Source organism: Melopsittacus undulatus, chromosome 7 (genome assembly GCF_012275295.1).
Source record: "Melopsittacus undulatus isolate bMelUnd1 chromosome 7, bMelUnd1.mat.Z, whole genome shotgun sequence".
NCBI classification, from domain to species: domain Eukaryota; kingdom Metazoa; phylum Chordata; class Aves; order Psittaciformes; family Psittaculidae; genus Melopsittacus; species Melopsittacus undulatus.
Window position 1 is genome coordinate 56,652,366 of NC_047533.1, and position 24,102 is coordinate 56,676,467.

The 24,102-nt window shown below is 38.7% G+C and overlaps 1 protein-coding gene across 1 annotated transcript in view; it reads left to right on the plus strand.

Annotated features, from left to right (window-relative positions):
- Positions 1-526: 526 nt before the first annotated feature.
- TECRL (trans-2,3-enoyl-CoA reductase like) overlaps positions 527-24,102 on the plus strand; it is a 62,602-nt gene continuing 39,026 nt past the window's right edge. The window contains exons 1-2 of the mRNA XM_005148610.4: positions 527-801; positions 15,389-15,440. Coding sequence (XP_005148667.2) covers positions 568-801; positions 15,389-15,440 — 286 coding nt within the window. The 5' untranslated portion in view covers positions 527-567. The remainder of the gene's footprint in view (positions 802-15,388; positions 15,441-24,102) is intronic.

A 24,102-nucleotide genomic window follows, 5' to 3' on the forward strand; every position in this document is an offset into this window, starting at 1 on the left:
CTCTCTCTATTGGCAAGCAACCCCTAAACTGTGCTAAAGAAGTCCTGGTATTTTGTTAATAAATATTTCTAGAATAGATGAAATATGCCATAATTTTGTAGATACTTACTAAGGGCACATACACACACACATACACACATATATAAAATATATATACACAATTACACATATACGTATGTGTGGACACCTTTAAACATCTGTCCCGGTAGATAACAGTGGAATTTGTTGCATTCATTTGTGACTCCTTTGGGGCTCTGGAATTTCAGGATCTGACTTCTCATGGGGAATCTCTAGATGTGCTGTTTCAAATGCTGGTGTAAACTTAAAAAAGAATAAAAAAAAGCAGTGGCAATGCAGCACATCAGTATAGTAGGTTAAATATAGACATGGATTACAGAGCCATTGTTTTCACTCCTGCTAAATAAGACAGCGCTCTTAATATGGAATGCCACTTGACCTTTTGTGTCTCATCAGTCTGTGATTGTATTTAACTGATGCAGGGAGGAAACATTCCCCCCCTGGAACTGTCCCTCGTTGATATGATGATCACTGCTGCTGGGTAACACCATGCACAGGGGGCAGAAACTCTGCACTCCAGAACACAAGGGAGATCCTGCAGCTCATGGAGGAGCTCCGTCCATGTCCCACAATGGCACACGCTCTTTTTTCAACTTCTCTCAACTTGCACTATCCTCTGGCAATCTCAAGCCACCACAAGTGCTCAAACATTCAAAAATCACTTACTTTGAAGTGGAAATTCTTGATGTGCAAAGCAAGAAGCAGATCTGCATTGTGGACAAGGTGAGTATATTATTCAGGAATAGTGGGGTTGTGCTTGGCTCACATGGTGCCAATTCAGGGACTCGGTTTTCACTCTGTTGTCTTATTCTGTAATAGAAATACTTTCAGTATTTTTTCTGGGAGATACTAAAACCTTCTCATTAGTCACAATCCACAGCTGTTTTTCTCCCTGATTTTTACAAATAATCCAAAACAGGTTTCTTTGAGACCTCCTGGCTGCTCTGTGGACCCAAGCTATGTCCTCAGGATGTTTCTTGACACTTAGATGGCTATTTCAGAACATCATACATGAACGTCTACTTCAGAATGGATAATGAGTTTTAATACATTTCTAAAGCTTAGCATCTCTGCAATGCTGTGGTTTCTCGTTAGTATCTAAATGTATTCTACTGTGCTCTACTTATCAGGTTGGGCAGGAACCTGGCAATTTTAAAAGGTTGTATTTTGAATCAAAGTGTTTTAGATAAAGAGGCTTTTTTTTTTAAATAATGTGAATTTGAAAAAAATATAAACTACAGTCTAATTGTGTAAGTAGGACGAGAGGACTGGGTGGGAAAGAAGTTTACAACACAGTAAAAAGCAGCTGAGAAAATGTTTCATAAATATTTTCATCATGGTTTTTGTGATTCATTGTCCCTCAGCAGAAGAGCTGAGCTCTTGCGTGCCATGAAAATGTGAATCCTAAACTATTTGGAATCCAGAAATTTTCAGTAACATGGTAGAGCTTTGAGACTTACTGTTTTGCTAGGAAAAAAAAAATAGTAAATAATTCCCTTATCCTCACTGGCAACAGCTGGAAACTGTAGATAAGTTAGCTTCAAATGTTGAATTTAATGCCTTTGAAATATGCTGGGTGGAAGACTCCCAGATTCCTAGTGTTCTTGACTGTTTAAAGAGTGTTTTTTTCTATTTGTATGCCTAAAGGTAAATGTCTCATTTGTTCATTCTTAATGGGGCAAAACAGTTTTTGAGAGTTTTTTTAACCTAGCCAAAAGGGAAACATGCACAAAATAGACAAACAAATATGATGACTATTAGTACCAGTCCTAATGATAGTATTTGCATTATTTAATTTATTGAGTGGTATTTACTCAGTTATTAAAAATGAGTTACCTAAATCCTATACTGAATATGATTTCAAAAAAACCCATAGACTGCTTCTTAACTCAAGCTTTCCTATAGTGTCATTAAAAGAAATATATTAAAAGAAATAGAAGTAGGCAAAGAGCCACATTTCAGGAATCCTTCTGTGATGCATGGGAGAACTGTAGTCTGCTGGGACAATGGTAGACCTGCATTTTAATCTTTGTTCTGGATTTTGATGGACCTGAATATTTTCTGCACCCTCTCAAAACCATGGACTCTGCCCCTGAAGTGGTAGAAAGAGAGTTACAAGTGGTGACTGTGAAGTACTCTATACAGAGGTAAAATACACACAGAGGAGCAATAACTGTAAACTGTAAGTGTCTGCTCAGGAATCTATGTTTAATTTACATGTTCATGGCCAGCAGCATGGACCTTCTTATTTTTTACCTTCACAGCACTAATAGATTAGTGCAAGTATGGTACAAGACTGAGATTTCCAAGACTGCCTAAAAACTTTTGATTCTGAATGCACATTCACCTGGCTGTATAATTCCCTTAATTTGCTGTGATAATCCCTTCCTAAAGCAACCCTGAAAGTACAGAAGTTCCTTACTTCCATGATCACTTGGTAGTATTGGTGAACTTCATTTCAGTTTGTTATTAGAGCGAACGAGAACATTTTATTGGATTTTGCATAATCTTCTGCTTAATTAAGTATAACACTGATATAGACCTAACATGGCACTTCTAAAGCTTGTTTTCTGTTTGTAACACAGTTATGAGAGTTGCATGTACTTATTACTTGTCAGAATTTAGAATAGAAGAGACTAGGAACCATAGATTTTAAAATGTATGTATTTATACTGTTATTGTATATTGTTAGTAGTTCAGATTATTATGATTTAGCAAATAAATTTACACGTATACATTAATAAGTCTAAAGGGGCAGACAAAACTGTAACAACAGAGAGAAGACTTCTTTCTTTCTACACCTAATAGAAACTCAGGCAGAGTGACTAGATGGTTGATGCTATATCATTAAATACCAGTTACTGCTTCCAGAGGGCTAGTTTCTATGAGACCCTTCCTTGCATATGCATATGAATCCTATTCAGATTAGTGGAAGCTTTGTAAAATCTGCAAAATGATGATATATCTAACTAGTTTTGGTATTTTGAAAAAAAGATGTTTTGTGCTCAGTGTGGTGCCAGGGATTTAAAGAGAGGTGTTTGGCTGTTTGATCTCAAGCAATCAGTTGACATCTATAGGCTTTGAATCGAGCATAAGTGACTGTGAATTAATTCTTCATCTGTAAAAGGAAAATAACATTATTTCCTTTGGCTTTCTTATCCATCTCATACTTTGGGGAAGGGTCAGTCACATTAAGTGATCTGAGTGGTTACCGTAAGATGCTGCCCATCTTTAAGATAGGCTTAAAGAAAGAGAATAAATACATATTTGCCAGGTTTTTAAACCTGTAAGGTACATTCACAGTGTACTGTGGGCTTTTCCACTGTCAGGAAAGGCAGTAAAAAGAAAGTAGTAGAAGAGGAAAACCCCAGACATTTTGTCCCATAGTCATTCCCCCTTCCCCAGGAGCAGGGTCCTGAAGCAAAATACCTAATCTTGTAAAACTTGAAGTAAATTCAGAAGAGTCAGCAACACTGGCAGTTCATTTTACACATGCGTGCTTTGAACATAAGATTATTTATAGGAGTATAATTGCTTTTATTTAATGTTGTCAACCTACTCTGGAGACTTTTTCTGTTATGGATATGACATTATGCTAGCAGTTTGGTGCACATGAGTTTTTCCAGTGAGTTACTTAAAGAATTTTAAAGAAAAATGAAATTGTGGCTGCTCCAACCCTGGCAGTGTTCAAGGTCAGGTTGGACGGGGCTTTGAGCAACCTGGTCTAGTGTAAGGTATCCCTGCCCATGGCAGGAGGGTTGGAACTAGATGATCTTTAAGGTCCCTTCCAACCCAAACCATTCTATGGTGCTATAAATAATAGCAGTATGAGATCTTTTTCCCTGCATTTGTTCTTGGTACAGAAATCAATTCTGAGGTGAGATGTCCTGGAAAAGAGGCTTCAAAATTTGGGGGATGGGGAGAGAAGGGAGGAAACACAAACATGTCTCAAAATGTTTTTCCAGTTACTCTACAAAATGTCCCTGGACTGCTTCTGGCAGGACAGCAGGCACCAGCGATTTATAGACAAAAGGGGCTACATTTAACAGCTGAAAAAAGGCACCAAAATGGAGTTAGTAGGGAAAGCTAATTTAAACCTCTGCTACAAGCCCATCCATTTGTCCTTAAAAGCGGTATATAAATGCTCAGAGGAGGTACACTGGGACTGTACTCAAGTGAAGAGAACCATCCACACTCTGATCTGATAGCAGCAGGCAGACGAAAGGCATTTACGTTTTGAGGAGTGCTCTGTGCACTGTCCATGAGAGGGCAAGAGTCTGGGTATGTGGGCCAGTTTGAATGAGAGAGTCCAGGGTCTTCCTTCCTTCCTGCCCAGGGATGCAGGCATGTGTCCTCGCACACAGCACAGCTCGGCCATACACAGAGCCATGAGAGCCTGACCTGAGATCCTTCTACAGCCCCGGAGAGGATTTCTCAGAATAGAGAGGTCTTTACCCAAGCTTGCACAGAGCTCACAGGAGCTGGTGGCTGAAGGCCACAATTACGCAAATTTAGCCAAGAAATTTGGCCCATACTTGACAGTCAGTCAATGGGTAGTAAGTAACAGCTGGGCATCTTCTGGGTGAATCTTCAGTCTCTTCAACATGCACATCAGTACTGCATTTTTTTTAACGTGTTCTGTAGTAGAAACATGAATCATACAGATTTCTTGCTCAAGGTATGAAAGAAGCATTTAGTAAGGAATAAATCTCTTCTTTGGCCAGTGTAAAACAGTAGGTGAGCCTAGATGATCACAAGTCCCTTTTTCCTTCACAACTTATTAATTTCTGTGGATGAAATCCCTGTCTGTCTGTAAAGAGGATAGGGCATGCAATTAGTGATTTCTTGTTAAAATATTTTCAGTTGAAGGGAGACACAAAATGTCTAAGGATTCTGACTTCTGTATTACTTCCAAAATGCTACAGAAAACAACATAACATACAAAATTTATTAAGTCTTAAAAATGAAAGAAAAATAATCCCTTTCTGTATTTTTTAACAAATAATCCACATTTTTCATCATCAGTCTCAACTTATAAAAAATACATAGTTACTCAAAATCTGGTTTACTTGTGCATTATTCCGAAAGCCTGATGTAGGTTAGTTTTAAAATTACTGATGTGCCACAATTTGATTTATAAATGCTGTTAAGGCAACTCATAACTCTTTCTGTTATAGCATTCATTGTATAATGTTTTTTTTTTCCTTCAAATTTTAGTAAAAAGTATTTTTCCACAAACATAGTGCAATGCAATTAATTTTACATGAGCTGCTTTTAAGGCAGAAAGTGTTACACAACATAGTTTTTACAGAATAAATCACCTTTGGGAAAAACCAGGAGGGAAAGCTTTTTCCCGTCAAAAGCCTTAGAGCTCAGTAGTTTCATGCTATGCAGTTTTGCAAGTTAAGCTATAAGCAGAAGTGCAAACTCAGGTTTTGGCTATTACGCAGTGGCTTTGCTTTCCAGAGCACTTCTTAAGACCTACAGAAGAGAGCGTGCTTCCCAAGGTGTGCAGTAAAAAGCTTTTTTAATTGGTGTTCTGCAAATATGATAGAAAGTAATTTCCAACTGTTCCTTAAACCAGCCCTCATGTACCCAGTGCCTTTTCCCATTGAAATCTTTTTGGAAAATCCAGTTATTGCTAATTAGATATTTCTGGTTAATGATATACTGTAGGAACATTTAACTACATGTTTGTGCGTGTAGATACGCTGTGCAATGCCTACAATGAAATTCATGTGAACATTGTTATTTTTCTCAAATTAAAGGACCCTTGCATATAGCCTGTGCTTTTGTTACACATTTTTTGTCACACCCAGCAAAACAAGTCTTTACATCAATTCAGTCACTTGCATATGTAACTCTTCTTGCAGTTAAATATTAATACATTATATGTATTACTGAATCTTTTGCCAAAGATGAATTAGGGCTTATTATGGTTACTCTGAAAGGCTTGACTGTTTCTGAAAGAGTTCACAAGCATTTTTGTTTGCAAAACATCTAAAACAAGTGTCCTTGTATCTGTTCACTATGGCTTCATAATACAGTGGTTTTACTCTGGAATGACAGCAAAATCATATAGAATTGATATCTCCAGTACCAGAAATCTATTACTCTTGCCTGTGGCTTGCAGCTCTGTCACAGAAAGTGAGCAGCTAAGAACAGTCATCACTATCTCTCTTTTGCATAGCTATCTCTAGCAAATAAAAATAACTTATCACATCATAACTAGGAGGTTAGACATATCACATTCATTTTAAGTGAGCAAATACAATCATTAAAATAGGTAATGTAACTCTGCAAAGGACCTCTTTGCAGTACCAGGAAATTGCCTTTTAACATCAGACTCCTCATTTGTTTCATTCTAGGGAAGTATGTTAAATAAGTCATTTCCCAAGAAATAAATTAGCCTTTTTTTTTTTGCCCTTTTTCTTTTTCATTTTGATGTTTTGGTTTGGTTTGTTTTTTTTTTTTCCCTAAATCTTGCAATTATAATATGTCACTTCACAGGACTCTATATTCTTCTTGTGAAGAATTCACAGAACCTGTGCACTTCCACAGTGACCTCATTTCATTGCATTTCATTTTTAAGATCATCATCTTTCTCATTCAAGCAATCTAGTATTAGAGATGTCCTGCCTCTGATGCGAAAGATGCCCAGAGGGACTGAATAACCAGCCGGGTTAAAGGAGGAGGCTTCCCTGGTAAGACTACATGTGGATGTTGAGTTCCACAGACTAGGAATTCCCACAGCAGTACGGGTAAAGGAACACAGACATAAAACTAGCTGGATGCAGGCTTATTGCTGTGGATGTCCTCTTTCTTACTTTCTTTTCTTGGTTTGTGTCTTTTACTGTATGTTTCCACAGCATCCAGCACAATAGGGATCTGGTTCCTGCTGGGATGCACTGCAAGGAAATTCATTACATGTTATAAAGTCTATGCATTTTCTTGCCCTTAAGAATTGAATCTTATGCTACCCCCAAGTGCTGGAGGTGATGACAGTACTATTTTCTTCCTCAGTTGTTAGTTACACTTGGTAAAATAGGTAAACAGATTCAAATTCTGTTAAAGCAATGCATTACACTCATTTCTTCCTGTTCTACTACAAATTTACATAATTTTAATGTCAATATAGCTACAGATTGTTTCAGATAAAGAGAGGCAACCAGACATACTCAATTCTGCTTCATCTTTGCTGTCACCATTCTTGTTTCAATATAGCTTTTTAAATGGAATACCTGAAAAATGGCCTTTGATTTATCCAGAAGTGAGAGACTGAGGAGAGGAGAAACTTTTAACTTTAGGGCATTTACCATTTGTAAAGGAGTAATTTGAAGAATTAGAAGCTACTACAGAAGACTAATGCTTCAGCTGATACTGATTTTCAAAGCTTAGAAGTGCCTTTAAATGACAGGTTTTATACATTTCTCATTTTAGATAGAAAACTCTAATCCTGGGGGAAGAAATAAATAGATATAATACATGATTAAAAAAAAAAAAAAACAACAAAAAACCAAAAAAACACCTTAATTCAAAGTTCAATGAAAATAAGAAAATGCATTTTTGAGAGACCAGTTGTGCTCCAGTTCTTCGTGAACATAAGCCTTTCTGGCCAATGGTAAAATCAGCTGTGCTACCAGAGCAGTGAATATTGCCAAATGAGTATCTATAGAGACAGATTTCCACCCAATATGAAAATGCCTTCTTTTCCAACAAAGTTATCACATTTTACCCCAGCTGCACATTTGCCTAATTTATTGCATCAAAGATAATTCACTGATTATTGCAAATTGTGAATGTACTGGAGCAATACAAGACCACAGGGAGCTGTAGGTGTTTTATTAGTCTAAGAGTTAGTCAGCACAATCCATGATGGAAATTTAGGCATATAATGGCATCTCATATAGGCATTATTGTAGCATTAAAATACTCCTGCCCATGATTTATTGGTCTGTCAGAACATGCTTCAGGTTATTTCTGAAATCAGACCTATGATTCTACATGAAATACCTGAGCCATGTAGTAATAGGCCTGTAAATGTCTAGCAGTATATATAAGTGCTATCTTTATAACAAATCTCCCTATGTTTAAACAATTAAACCTTAAAATGCAAGCTTTCATTTTTTAATACATACAGATCTTGTGTTACAAGAGAACAAATTGTGACAGTTGGGAAATCTGTACCAGAAGTACAACAAGCAACTCTTTATTGTATTTGATACTGTGAAGAGTACTTAGATTTCTAACCGACCTGATGATGTCTAATTGTTCTCATAGATCACCTTCATTTCCCATTCCTTTCTGCTTCTCAGCTTCCTGCTTCCCCTGGACCACAGGGCTTGCCGTCTTTCCATCTTTCCCTGCCTGTTCTTGCCAACATAACCTTGGACCTACAGGCCAAATACATCTGCAAGAAGGTTCCTGCTTGTTTAATGGCAGCTGTGTTGCACAGTTTTAAAGCAGGGCACACAGGGACAATGCAGCTTTCACCACTGCTGTATGCCAGCAGTCACTTCAACATGCACCTTCTGACCAGGTTGTCAGTAAGTGCATGGCAGCAATACAGGTCCTGTTTCTTGCCCTGTGAAAATATCACGGGACACAGGCAAGGTTATGGGGTGGCTGGAAAAGGCTTTGAGGTCCTTTATTACTAGAAAGTAAGGCTTTAATAACCCTGCTGCTCATAGGACCACTTGTTTTGCCAATTCATGTTCTCCTCTCCAAATTTTCCTTTGGGTTGATCTCACTCTTGATTTTTATTTTCATACAATCCCCTAAATAGTTTGTGACCATCCTGTGCTAAGTACTGGTTGTGTTTCTTAGGTGAACCGCTTGACTTTAAACCTTATCAGTCTGTGTACAAATAAAAAAGCAAACATGAATCTCTACAGGCATTTGATAGAAAAGGGAAGACAAATTCAGAGAGATTTCACAGCTAAGCTACATACTTAATCTTTGCTAGAACTGGTAATCAAAATCCAAACAAACCCCTAAACTTCTTCCTGAGAGGAACTGGTCAAATGTGGTGGTTTTTATAAAGTGTATATCCCAAATATTGTTTCCTTTGCAAATTACCATGAAAAAAGTGTATTGATTTCCCAATGAGGTAAAATCTGGGAAAGATTCTACTGCAAATTAATTTTGGAATACTTCAATCAGTTATGACACAATAAATATTTCAAGTACAATTTCTTTTAAAATTTAATAGTGCATTTATTTGAATATTATTTCCTATTGAGTTATTTTTCATGCCATGAGAGTCATGTGCTGTATTATTTTACACTATCATGATTGATGTGCCATAAAATAATGCAAAAATAATGAAAGTTCCATACTGGTGAGAAATAAAAAGAAATGAAAATAACACAATGAAATGAATTTTCAGTGTGTTCCTGAAGCAGGATTAAAAAAAAAAAAAAAGCCAAACTCCCCCCCAAAAAGCCAATATTTTCTAATAATTTTTAAAATTTGAAGTCAATACAAAACTACACGTCCAGAGTTTTGCCAGAACAATTCATTTTCCTGTAGAGAAGTGGTGTGACAGTGACTGGTTCCACTGTTAAAATGCTAAAGGTGAATACAGCAACTTTACTCATTTCCTTTTAAGAAAAGGTCAGAAGGCATGGAGATGTACCAATTCTAGTCAGATTTGTTCAGAAATAGGTGAATGTGATGAATTCTGTAAATTGAAGGATGGCTTGCACACCTTCTGTCTGCTAATGGTTTGCATTTTTTTTTGCTTCCACTCTCATCTTTAGCAGAGGTAGAAAAAGCTCCTTCTGGTGTCTGACACCTTTTCAGAAACTTTCTTGGAAAAAGGAGGATTTTTATATATATATATATAAATACCCAGCTAACAGTACAAAACCAACACAGAAGCTTTAGAGACAAACCTGGTTAGTGATAACTGACATGGCTACAGCCAGCAAGCGTATGGTTATGTGTATTCTTAGATAATTTGACCCATAATCATTGAAAGATTAGTCAGTTGGATTATCTCATATGCCAAGGTTCATGTGACCACATATTAATGTAGGAGACTGCTAAGCGACACATCCCTCTACTCACATAAAGTGGAACTGATGAGCTAAAACCATAGTTCTGAATATCTCCAGTTTCTGTGAAGTCTGGCTTGAGATCAGAGCCAGCTCTTTGGCAGTTCACTGCAGTCTACTGAGTAAAATATTAAATTCTATATAATGCCTTCATGTAGTGGCTGACATCACTTGTCTGCATGTAGTTACTTCTGTGTCATTTCCACAGTGAGCTCACGTGTTTGTATCTCTTTCAACATGACCAGCATACTGGTTTGCCAAGCTAACAAGAGTGCAGTGTGGGACATACTGAGGAAGTTTACAGTAAAACAATATTTTTAATACTGTCTTTGAAAATAAATTATAAGAAAAAGTAATCTGCTCTAGAAGCCAAATTCACAAAACATGGAGAGCAATTATAATGTTTTCCTGATTTACTTTCTGTGAAATGTTGCTGATTTGTAATAGTAAGGTATGGTCCCAAAGCAAGGACAGGGTACAAAACCAGCAATGATGAAGTATTTGCTGATTGCTGAATTTGGAAATTACCTGGCTTTCCCATTAGCTGGCTATCTGTATTGGGGTCAGACCCTCAGCTGCAATAAGCTGATGTCACCCTTTTGAACAAATTTACTCTGGCTGAAGATGGGTAATCTTCATTTGATTAATGAGCAGCTGGAGTGGCAGAATTTCTGGATTTCTTCAATTATGGAAAATGAGTGCCTGTTGGGAAGCAGGTGGCTCAGCAGTGCAGTGGTACCAGTATGTCACAAAGAGAAAAAAATATTCAAAGGGAAATATTGAGTGAAAGATCACTTATTTGCTAAAATTCTATTATTCAAATTCTTATTGATATTCTGCTAACCTCTAACCCCTAAAATAAATACTGAGTGCAAGAACTATGTGATGTAATTACACACAGATCATCAGATTTGTTATAATTCCTTGACTTATAAATGTGAAAGAGGTATGAAGTAGATAACTATCAGATTCACTCTTACTCACAAAAGGCAGTATTAAGTTCCCTTATCTTTCACTTACTGCTCTTCCTTGAGTGATGGCCTAAGTTACTAATATGGTATTTTAAATCTTACAAAAAAAAGTGATGCTTTGTGCATTGCTGCATAAAGGAAGGATAGAACTGGTATGGGTGACCCAGAAAGGTCCTTTCATTCTTGAAATCCTAAAAAAATGAAAAGCTGCCTTTAATAGAAAAGTAAATGTATTTTGCTATGAAGATACAGGAAAAATAGGATTTGAGGTTTTTAAATAATCCTTTTCTGAATGAAAAGTGCAGTGAATGCAACCCACACCTGTAAAATCTGCATTTCTTCATAACACTTTTTTTTGAAGAAAAATCACTCTTGAACCTTACACATGAGAACAACCTACTAGAAAGTTAACTATATTTAAAATCTGGTGTTAGAGTGAAAGTTAAGTTGGAGGAAAAATTGGCTTGACCATCAGACATAGAACACGTGCCAAGTAAGAGGGTTTTTTACAAAGAAATTAATCTTGTTTTAAATAGCTAAGGATGGTCTTTCACTTTGTTTTCCCTTTTCGTATTTGAAAAGTGCTGAAATAGAGGAAAAAGAAGGTTATAACACTTTCAGAAATAATTCAAATGAATAAAAGAAGAGTAAGACTAATAATTACAGAGAAATGTTCCAGGGTTTTTTATGCAGTTAGCACAAAGGGTAATAAGAGCAGATGCTGTTCCAGTCTGTACAATTCACTAGCTAGTATTGATGTACAATGAAAAGAACAAAAGATAATTAATGCTCTACAAAGAGGACACTCTTAGTAGTAAGCTGATGTCTCAGCATCCATCTTCACATTGATCAAGATTAGAAACCAACTTCACTGGTTGTTTTATGAGGTCTTTAAAAAAGGACACAGAATTATCAAGATCATAAAAAAATGTATTCCATTCTTTTGTGGCTATAGACTCATTTATTCTGCCTGGGAAAGGACACTGTGATTCCTCTATGTCATTGCCTATTGAAGAGGAAAGCATTCATGTTATTTTTCAACTTACGATCTGTGTAGTTTGTCCCAAGTGGAAAGGTCCTTCTCTAATCCAGCTGGTCCATAAAACAAATGTCTTCCTGCCCTCCTGGCTGGATGTGTGCTGCAGGCCTTCCTGCACATGCAGCCTGTACAGTGTGGTGCCATGCAGAACTGCCAGATTACGACTAACCAACCAAGCACATGTTCTGCCTGGGCCTTAGTTGGCAGCACCTAGACCTGCTCTAGCCTAAAGCAGCTTGGATGTACTCAGGCACAGCAGGGCTCTTGCTAATGATCTCTGCCTCTCTCATACATGTTGTACAGGGCACAGTACCCTCCCCAGCTGCAGCTACATGGTTCAAACACCAGCTTTGGACGTAGGGGAAGTGGTATGTGGTGGTTCACATCTCACCATGTGGATACTTTGACTGGTTTCTCTGCTGCAGCAGGCTTTTGTAAACACAGAGCCTGGCAGGCACTTTGTAACTTTTAAAGACCTAAGGCATATGAATGGTTCTATAGTTAGACCTGAAACCCAAGCTTAGACTAATTTTTTGACAGCTAAAGATGCCACATACTCAAAAGTACAGGAGATGGAGACCACAGGTTGTTTTGAGCTAGCACTCTTCTGTGAGCATGCTAAGCTTAAGTCTTACAGCTTCCCTTGACTTAATCAGATGATCAGTTCTCCAGAGCATGGGTTGGCCTTGGCTTCAAACTTTCCCAGAGCACATCATGGTGAGATCTCTTGTAAGGGATGCAGGCCTTGCAGTAATATGGCTTATGCTGTATTTAGAAAGCCACATCATTCTCCATCATGTTGGAAAAGACCATCCCTGTCCTTGAGCTGCAGCTCTGAAAACCTGCACATCTGCCCTGCACTAGGACACATGACACATTTTAGTCTGCAGTCTTGAGTGCTGTACAGTCATTGCCAGCTAACAGCATTTGCATCTGTATCTGAGGGATTCTAGGCTCCAGATCTCATGGGTGTGAGATTACAAGGTTCAATTTCAGATATTTTTAGAGGTTTCAAAACCAGAACCTGCCTCTGTCTCCCACATTCAAACCCACGGCAGCTGTACACATCAGAAGAAAAGACACATGTAGACTATGGGAGATGTGCTGTTCTACTGGATGTTGCATGGAATGGCTTAAGTACAGTGAACAGAGATAAAATGTTTTCTTAGCTTCTTCCATTATTCCCTGTAGGTAGGAAGAGATGAGACCCAGCTGGCATCAGGGACTCCAAGGGCAATGTCCCTTTCCTGACCTAGTACTGTTCAACATTGTTTGGGTGCAACACACATCTTGGTGCTGTTGGGAATGGGGAAAGGGTACATTTTTGGCTTCAAGGACCCCAGCCTTTGATTTGTGTGGAGTTGGTATTGCTTAGCAGCTGCATCAGAGACACAAGTCAGTGTTTAAGTAGAGATTAATCTGTAACAGTTTCTGCAAATAAGGACTTTTCCAGTGCCCACTAAAAACCTCTGTAACTGTGGAAAAGAAAGCATTCCAAACCCAAAGAAAAAGTTAGGAAAAATCTGACCTTTGCATACCATTTAGCACAGATATAATTTTACAGCTTTTAGTCATTGAAATCTGTATTGAGCTCTCCGCCTGTTCATGTTATTACTAGAAATAAGTTAGCTTACTGCTAAGCACTAATAGCACATATATTGTATAATTGTGTGGGGTAGCAAATTATAGAAGAGCAAAACTTTTCTATGTTAATTTGTTGCTTTGGAGTCAGCAATTTTATTTTCTTACATCAGTATTTCTCCTAACTCAGTCTTATAAGCTGAACCACCTATGTTAACATGCTGACTGATCACTACCAGCAGAATTTCTTATTTTTTCTGTACTTTTTTTTTGCATGGTTATTGTCACAATTCACTAATATCACTAACAAGTACAATAGCTTAACATCACTAAAAAGTACAATAGATTAATATCACTAATAAGACAATAGATAGATAGATAGATAGATAGATAGATATCACCAATCACATTTGGAAGAAGTAGGGCTACAGGCTAAAGATGGTGCCAAGATCCAAGCAAGGCTCACTAAGTCAATTAGTGCTTAACTGTACAAGTTCGAACTAATGCAATGAAACAGAAATTGGATTGCCCAGCAAACACCGTAGAAATCTTTAGGTGGGAAGATACAGACAAGCTTCTGCAGAGCAGAACCCCTGGGGTCTTCTGTAACTACCAATGAAGCAAGGCAATGTCAGGTTACAGACACATTCTGATTCAGCTGGGGGAATTTGGAGATAGGGTGACCCACGTGATGAGTGCCCAGACAGTGAAAATGGTGCTATGGCTGTTCCTCTACCTCAACCCAAAGAAATTCTGCTGCTCCTCAAGATTTTGCTATATGTCACCACCACTTCATACTGGTATTAGCCTGTGCAGGTGGCTAGTCTCCAAGGAAGGTGTTTTTCTGCATTCTGTTGTCTGACTGCAGCAATGAGGTCTCTTGCTAGAGCCAAAACAGATCCCCATACTTAAACCACACTGCAACTTATTTCTCAGTCTCTGTGCTTAAATGAGCAATACAGAATATTAAATCAGTGTCAACAGCAAAGGATAGTCTTGTTAAGACCAGATCCTTACCTCTTGCCACCTCAATCTCAAGCTCAACATGCTACTTCCTGAAATGTTCCATTGCCCTTCTTTGTAAATGCAAGGTACTTCTTAGTCTTTTGCTCTAGTAAATTGTAACTCTGTTCTCAGATACTTTCTACAAAGTGTATTAAGAAATCAATATACATAATAAAATAGAGCCTAAAAGGCCTCCAGACTACCATCTAACACTGTGACACCTGAATTGCTTCAGTGAACATGAATAACGGCGTACAGAAGCAAATTTATTTTAGGCGGAAAATACAGAACCTGCCACCTTTGCTACTGGCCCCTCAGGGAAACTCTTTCATGTCTCCAAGTGACATGCACCAGTATGTCCAAATCTAACTTTAAAGATAACCCTTCAAGTTTTTCTTCTGGTTTGATCTTGGGGACAGTTATTGCCTCAAGCAGGGCCAGCAGCTTTCCCTTGACCCTTTTATTAGACAAGCAGAGGTGGACAATTTTTAGTAACATATCAACATGTGAGAGCAAATTTGCTGATTTGCTTCATTATTGCCTAAGGAAGTTACAGACAAATTGAACCATCTTTTAATTAGAGGTGGGAAGAAGGGATGCCAGAGAGGAGAAGACAGACAAATTAATCTGCATGCATTTTGTTGTTTCTTTTCCAGGTACCTCCATCATCTACCCTTCTTGATGTGAAACACAAATTCCACAAAGTGTGTAAGTACGACAGCAGCAGGCTGGAGCCATGGCTAGAAGGTTTCAGCTTGGAGAAATTGTCAAATTTATTTTTCATTAAGTCTTGAAAGAAAGATGAGCCTGGCCTGACAGCCCTAGTGCTATGTAGGAGCACTGTTTGGGCTAAGGTTCTACTGTTAAGCTATCATAGATGTGAGAGGCTGGAAGGAGGGGAATGCATAATTTATCACCCCCAGCCCATTAGGGGCTATACATTTCTATCTTTTTAACATTACACAGTGTCAATTCAAAACCACAACTGCATTTGCCCTCCCAGTGTTATATTTGATAAGCTTTGGTAACATGAGGTTGCTTCAAGCTGGCCACAGACAAACCCTGTAAACTAAAAAACTACCGCAGTGGGAAACTCAAGCACAGAGAGATTAAATTATTTCTCTGGGACTGTGCAGGCAATCTGACAGGCTTCTCAACTGACTTAGCCATGTCCAGTTCCTTAATGGTCAGGGCCATCTTCCTTTTTCCTAGTACCACTTTTCTTGGATTTTGCATCCATGAGGTGGTGAGAAAATAGAAAGGGAGAGGTAATTTTTGCACATACAGACTGCAGACATGGGCCTTGTATATGAGAAGAGATTAAAGCAATCACACTCAAAAAATCCACGTTTTCTTCCTGCCAGAGAGCAGAGCAGTTTTGCTGGAGGCTTCCCTTTTGCCTCTTCCTAGTTACACACCTCCAGTTCTTACTGGAGGGAGGTTGTTGGAAAGATGGAAGGAGGAGCAATGGAAGTAGCTGAATGCCAAAGTTTGGTGCCATTTGCCTTTGTCTATTGAATTGCTAGTCAGGATTTTGAGGAGTGGGGCCAAACATCCCTGAACCCTGCCAGACATATACATGTATGCAACTGAGATCTGAAATGCTAAAATACTGCTGTATCTGCATATGTAGAGATCCTAAGTGTTAAACCCTTGCTCCTAGACTGTGAAATGTTTCTCCCACTTCTGCTTGTGGGAAGTAAGGTGTTACTTGTGATGAGGACTGAAAAAAGTGACTGTCACCCACATTTGAGATGTACAGGTCTATGCAAGGCCTGCTATCCTGAAGTGGGCTTCTTGAAATTGCAGGAGTATTTAGCTGAGCAGAAAAAGTGCAACAAGAATTGAGGGTTGGAAGTGAATGCCAGAGAAACCCAAGTTATGAATGAGGTAATGAGGCATTTGTTTCCAAGAGAGGACAGTTTACTGTTGGAGTAAGCATCTTAGATGATGGACTTTCATTATTTTTACAAAAGGGGTATATTCAACTAAAGGCTAGACGCATTTTATTAAAATAAGAAAAGGAAGGTGCTTAGGCAGACACTAATACTCTGGAGTTCAGAGTAGGGAAGTAGAAAAAATATTATGCTTCTCCTCTGTCCTTAGAATTTAATAAAACACTAAAGCTGAAGGCTTTTGTGATTGCACAAAGGTTCACTTGATGAAGCAAAAGGCTTTTGACCTGACTGCTCTCAAACTACTTGTTTTCACTCCCTGCAAGAGCTTGTTAAATGCAAAATGGTAAAAGTTAAAAAAAACCCTCACAGCTAAATATGAAAAGACTGAGTGCATAAGTTTTGATATTTCAGTAAGAGTGTGTCCTTCCATCAGTTTATGAAATGCAGTGCGTTTCTGACTAGACTCTCTTAAATCAATTGAAACTGGATTTATATTGATGCATCTTATATCAGCTGAAGATCACTGGCATAGAGGTTTATCCCAATTTAACTGTAATGAGGTTTTTAATGGATTTGGGCTAAAATGGTGCAAGTCTGTTGTATGAGACATTTTAATGGCTCTGTATTCGTATTTAGAGATATCTTACTCCCAGTGCAGTACGTGAAGCTGAGCATAAAGGAAGCAATACAACAAAGCATGGTACAAATTATGAACTGAAACTCTGACAGTGCAAGGTTTTACAGCACATGGAAGGACTGGCATGTGCCTCCAATACATTTACAGTTCTCAATTTTTTTAATATCAATTCCTCACATTCCCAGAGTACACTGTAGCAGTGTCCTGTGTCCTTCCTTTCCATTCCAGCTCATTGCTTTGATCTCTCTTTTCCAGTTTAGCCTGGAAGTTGTTGTCCCATGAGGTTCTCCCTCCTTCGCCTTCTTTCCCACTTGCAAAGAACAAGCCTTCACTTTTTTATTTTCATACAGTTTGGAGGATGACAGCTAATAGAATACAGTTCTTTTAGACAAGAGCTGATAAGGGGCTGAAGTTGATCTGTGGATGCCTTTGGTTAACATGTTATTTTGCACTAGCTCATGCATCCATTTCTGTCATTTCGTGTGTGCCAGACTCACATGTTCCTCTATAATCTCTTGCTGAAACACACTCCTACGCACACCCTTTTACAGTCTCCCCATTTTCATACATTCTCCTTTGATCACGCATGTAATTAAGCTTTCTGCTCAGCTGGTATCTTGTCAGCCTTTCAGTGAGAGGAACCCCTGTGCAGCCATTTTGCAAGCATCATTTCTGTCACTGATCAGTTTTTACTGCCTGACTGAAGAAAGGAGAAAAAAACCTGAATTATGAATTACTGCACAGGAGGATGCTAATCATTAAAATAAAAAACAAAACAAAAAAAATGCAAGTGGCAACATAATATATTACTGCCAAGTAGTGTTTAAGTCAGTCAAACATCAGTTTAGATCTGTGTTTGTATGAAAAGCAGAACATGAACTCAGAAGTCCAGAAACAAATACAGAAATACTCCTCAGCTTTTTCTTGACCAAAACTGTCTCTACTGAAACAACCCCAGTAAAACCTAACCCTGTGTTTTCTGTGGCACTGAGTTCTGGGGGGGAAACCCAGTTTTATCCCTAGAGACCTAGGTAATCCACCATCTAAAGTAAGCTGTCATTTCCATGGGAATTTAAAGGCTTTCTCTTTTTAAGTGGTTTTGCATCAACCACTGGTTGCTGTAGCCACTGCCCCTTTCAGGGTCCAGCAGCACCAGCTGGGGTCCACGCAGAACAGCAGTTTCCCTGTTGCAGCTTTCCAGCCCTTGGCTCTACAGGGACTTTTTGTAACAGATGTTAAATCCAGACTGTTGTTCTTAATAGCAATCATCACACCTGCCCACCATGAATCTACCTAATCCTTTTTAAACCTACTTACAATTTTGACCTCAGCGAAATCCTCTGGGAAGGAGTTACACAATATAAGTACATTCTGGACAAATGTCTATACTTCTGCTGCTTGATATTTTCTACCAGAGATTGAGTGGCAGCTGAGTGACTAAGTCTTACTGGCCATTACACTGTATTATCTAAGGTATGGTCAAAGAAGCCTCAGATTGGTGCTGTACACTAGGGGACTTTACTACTATTTTCCTCATTCTTTTGGCTAGCTGGCAGAGGTGAAACCAAGCCAAAACTTAAGTGTGTAAGAAGCAAGGCTCTTGTCCCATTTTTTGTCAGTTGCTTATAATGATGTAAGTACCTGGAATTTTCTTTATATTGTAGGCTAACTTTGCAAGCTCTTGTCCTTAGCAATAACTCTTCACCTTTAATTAATTTTTATCTTTTCAAAATGCATTGTACTACTGGGGAGAAAATCTTACTGATAGAAATAAAAAACTTTAATAATAATGCTAATTCAAGTATCAAATAACAAAAATAAAATACCTTTAGAACAGGTAATATAGTGAAGCCAGAGATCATTAAATACTTTCAAGATTATTGAAAAAAAGCTGCTGAAAAAGCTCTTGAAAGAAGAGGAAGAACAGAAAAGAGGGGGAAATAATATCTCAGCTATACCGTAACAAACTCATGGATGCAACCTGCACAAGGAGGTAGCAAAACCCTTTGAAGTCAGAAAAAGTGAGCTTAGAGAGGCCAGAAATTGCTACCTAGATGGAAGGAGCAGGCAGAGGAGGAAGGGCAGATGAGCGGAAGACTGGCGGCAGGTGAAGGAAAAATAGAAGTTGAAGAGAGAACTGAAAACACATGCAGAGTATCCCGATCTGCCAAGAGGAATGAGGTGCTGAAGTGCTCAAGCTGCCAGCTGTCCCAGTAAAAAAACTAACTCCTAAACCATCAGCTCCAAAATTGCAGGCCCCTCCAACTAAGCTAACAGATGTTATTTGGGACATTTAAAATAAAAAATGTCTATGAAATTAAATCACTAAGAAATTGTCAGTAGATGACACTGAAGAATAAACACCATCATTTCTGGACTCTATGAAACTTTAGAAGACTGCTATACCATCTTACAACTGCTTCTTACAGGTATTTCTATAGCAATCCTAAGAGCTACATTCCCTAGAAAACCACTGAGATATCTTCTGTTGCTTTCCTCTAGAGAGAAGACAAGGAGAAAGCCAGTGGAATTCCTTCTTCATGGTGGGAACCAATCTCTCCTTTAGGCTCTTCCTTACCAGGCTTGTAGGCTAGTATGTTAGGATGCATTAATCTGCCAGGTTTTACCTACTGCTCTCATCCTGCATGTTCCCCAGAAGCCATAGGAGAACTGGCAGGTCCTTAGATGTCATTACCCTGCAGACCTCTTGGTCACAGCATACCCTGTCTGACTCCCTGCACAAAAGCAAGATCAGAGGCTTCTGTGCAGCCCCGTCCAACACACCATTTCACTGAGTCTATCAAACACACACACTGACTTCCAAATGCCTTGAATATGATCTTTATAGCTTAATGTAAAGAGATACCTTACCATCTCAGAGGACAAATGTAAGCAGAAGTGCCATATCACACAATTCTTTTCCAGCTGCATGGAAGGCCTGTGCATATTCTCCTGCCTTCCATTTTCAAAATGACCCATTACTGCCTCCAGCTTGCTTCTTTCCCCAGTTGCCTGTCAGTTGTACTCAGCTCAGGCAGCACTGAGCAGCTGGAAGGAAAGCAGCATTTTGAAATCAAGAGGCTCCTGTTTGCCCAAAACTCTGAAGCAGATCTTCAAAATACTGATGAGCAGAAGTCATGCTGGACAAGTGAAGAGCAAGAAGAATCTTTTACTGCTAAGAAATCACTAGGCAAGCTTTGTGAGAGGAGCTTAAGGCACATGAGGTACTAAAGCTAATCCTTTAGTGGAGGAGGTCTTTTTCCTTTTTTAATTTTCTCTTTTCCAAAAAGTCTGCTATGGGTTTTCATGCTCTGAATCTGCAACTTTCCTGTTTTTGATGACATCTGAGAGCTAGCAGCATGATTCCAAGAGCAAGGGTGTAAGGAAAACTCATATTTTGCCAGGACTATGCAAAAACATAAGAGCTGGATGCATAGTTGTTGCTGGAAAAGATGACTGTTCATACTGCAGCACATAATTCCCTTCTAGAGGCTGGCTGTAATGTTAAACTTCAAGGCTCAGAGAGGTGAGAAAGGATGCTGAGGGGATTAGTCATTAAGAGCAGTACCAGGGAGAATGGTGACTGCTAAGCTAGTGCCCTGCCTACCAGCTCTATATAATCAGGACTGTCTGATAACACAGCCTTGCTGAGAACGTGCCGTTCCTCTGATTTCTCCACACTGTCTATTACAGCTGGATTCTCAAGTTGAAAAAAGTTAATGAAATCTGTCAATTTTGATGCCTGGAGAGACTCATGTGTCTGATGAATACACCTGCTGTGGACTCAGAGAAGCTGAATTATGCTATTTATGTCTCTCCCAAGCTGATGGCAGTCTTGGCCTGTCAATCAACTAGGAGCCCTTCATGTGTCTCACAAATTGAAGAGACCCAAATAAGTTATATCTAGGGCATAAAGCCTTGCAGAGGGATCTTTCTTCTGCCTTACATTAGGAGATCAGGGTTTGAAAAAGCCAAAACTTTTGAAAGAGGCCTCAGTCTGATCCTGCCATGAGTTGCCTTGAGCTGAGTGCATTCCCCAGGCAGAAAGGCAGCTACAAAGTCTATGGCTTTTAACAAATCTTAAACTCATTCCTCTCCATTTTTATCCTAAGTAGTGCATGCTAGCCCAGAGTAACAATTCAAATCCATATATGGATGAGTATTCAAAGGGACAGGCAATACCCAGCTGTGCAGGCTGTCTGACTGCGGAGCTCATAGACCCAACACTACGTCCCCAGTGCAGATTTGCAGAGCACACTGGGCTGGCAGTCACATCCAACTTTTGTTTTCAATAAATTTTCCCCTGTCTGCATTCATAACAACTCAATTGGAAATTAACAGTGAAGGCGAATCACTAGAGAGGAATGGGCAGATATTTCAAATGGGCAGTAAGAAGTACAGCGTTTTCATCTGGGTAAATGGCTTTTCCATCTGTCTTGACTTTGTAAATGACAATGACTAGATTAGGAGGAAACATGATGATGTTTATATCATCTTATAATTTATTTTTCCTTTGTCTTAGTCACAGAGCAGATAGTGGTAGAAGACTAGTTTACAGAGAATTCCAGTACCCCTCAAATGACACAATTCTAAACTTCTTTTGCTTCTCTATACCTGCCAACACAACTCAATTTATTACATGCTCCTTGAATTTCTTGTTACCACCACAATGAGGCCTGCATATACTTAAAATACTACTTTTTGTTTTGCAAGGCTAAGCACAAAGTAAGCAACAGCTCCTGCCATGAGTTTCAAATTAGTTGCACTATCTTCTTCCCCAGCTCACGATCAGAGATCTATGAGTAATAAATGCTTCCTGCCACTGCTGTGTGTGCATGTCAGAATAGCCCTGGCATGCTGCTTTAACCAAGAGGCCAGCTTGTCCAGTAAGCTTCATTTCTGATCTGTACAGGAGGAAGTATCAGGAGGATGACCTCCTCTCAGCTTATTTGTGACATATCTGTGCAAATCTCTCCATCGAAAATAGAAGAGTCTGCTGGTACGGATTTGTGTACCTTGAATTTATGGCTTAGCTGTCAAAATAATTGAAGCACACCTGTGAAAGCAGGGAATACTTTCACTTATTTTGTAACAGCCAGTCAGGAAATGAGAATGGCTTCATTGACTTAACACAGTTTAAAAGAAAAAAGACAAACTGATTTAGCATCATGATTTTAATCTTCAAAGTGACTAAAAATTTACCTTAGACTCCAAAATCTCTCTCTCTTCCCATCCCATCCCCTCCCCTCCACCCCCTTCTTGGTCGGAATTACAGAAAAACAATTCTGGCCAGTTTGCAAAAGGGACAGACAATGCATGGAATGCTCCAGCTGAAATCACAGTTGTGTAGCCATTGGGCAGCCCTCCAAAAGGTGCCATGCACTTCACAGACACTATTTTGCATCCTGAGTTGTGGTCATAACCCTTCTGTTCAAGCCCTGACTTGTGTGTCCCTTACTGACACTGCCAAAGCCCAGAAGTTGCATTTAGACATTTCTAGCTGGGTGCTGATGTCTGACTTCTTTCTCCCAGCATAATTGGACTTAATAATGAGAGCCAGCACCAGACTAGACACCTGCATTCACTTTTGCTGAGCACTTGAATCTCGTTATAGGTCTTGGAGAAAGAGATGTTAAATCAGTCTGAAAAGCATCTGATCACATATCCCTGGAGTTTTGCTTTCTGAAATGTATATGTGGTTACAAAGAACATTCTCCTTACGTAGTGAATTATGAAAGTTAATGTTTGGCTTACCTGGGTGGTTTAGAAGCAGTGCACTTAGTAACATAGTACCTTAAGCAAGTTTTTTAGGGTCAGATTTTTAAAACATTTTGGTCTTCTAAAGATAACAATAAAAGCCAGAAGACCAACTGAGATTTTTGAAGCCTCCTGATTTACATGGAAATGAGTGTTATTTTTAAGATTTAGGTCTTTGGGACTTGATTGAAACCCAATCAAAGTCATGATATTGACTGGGGTGAGTTGTGTGCTAGACACTTGCTCCCTTTTGAGCTTCATTTTCTCATCTATAAAATAAGAATAATTAGTCTGCCTTTCATCCACCTTGGGATCTTTTGTCTGCTTTGGCTGTGATCCCGTAAGAAACATCTGGGACAAAGAATGACTTAAATATATGCCAAATGACCTATTGAACCAGAGGGAGAAGGGTGTCTAAAACACAAAAGTCAGGCTATCCATTAAATGTTCACAGAACTAAGATGACCTTCAGAAAAAACCATAAATTTTTAGATCAGCAATGGAAAAAGTGAAGATCAAGTAAAAAACTTTAATGGAAAAGTACATTATTTCTCTTATTTTGGCAGCTGCTGCATCTGATGTTATTGCATTTCATTAGCAGGATTACAGATATCATTTCAGATGTGCAACATAATAAAAGAAAAGGCAGCAAATCTATTGAGATGTAGCTTGAAGCAGAACTGGCCCTCTCTGCTCTCTGGGATATTGTTCCCGGCTGAGGTTTACAGGGCTCTAACAGTGCGTCACAAATGACATCCTATGTAAACAACTGAAAAACAAATGTGAGATGCTATTTAAATGCCTCATTAAGAAAAGGAAATTTCATAGCTAGATTCTTTGCTTTTCTTGCTTTTGCAGATTTAATTGACAGATCTAAATGAGAAACAACAATTTTTTTTTACCAGAATTGCCTATTATTATTTAGAATGGGTTTTATATTAGTGCCTATGGCTCAACTGACAAAAAGGTGGTACAAGGCCCTGTAGAGGTAATCCAGGCCCTAGAGAATATCTAGTCTCATGTAAAATGAAGAATTAAAGCATACTGAACTATTAAGACAAGATGCTAATGTAGTTTT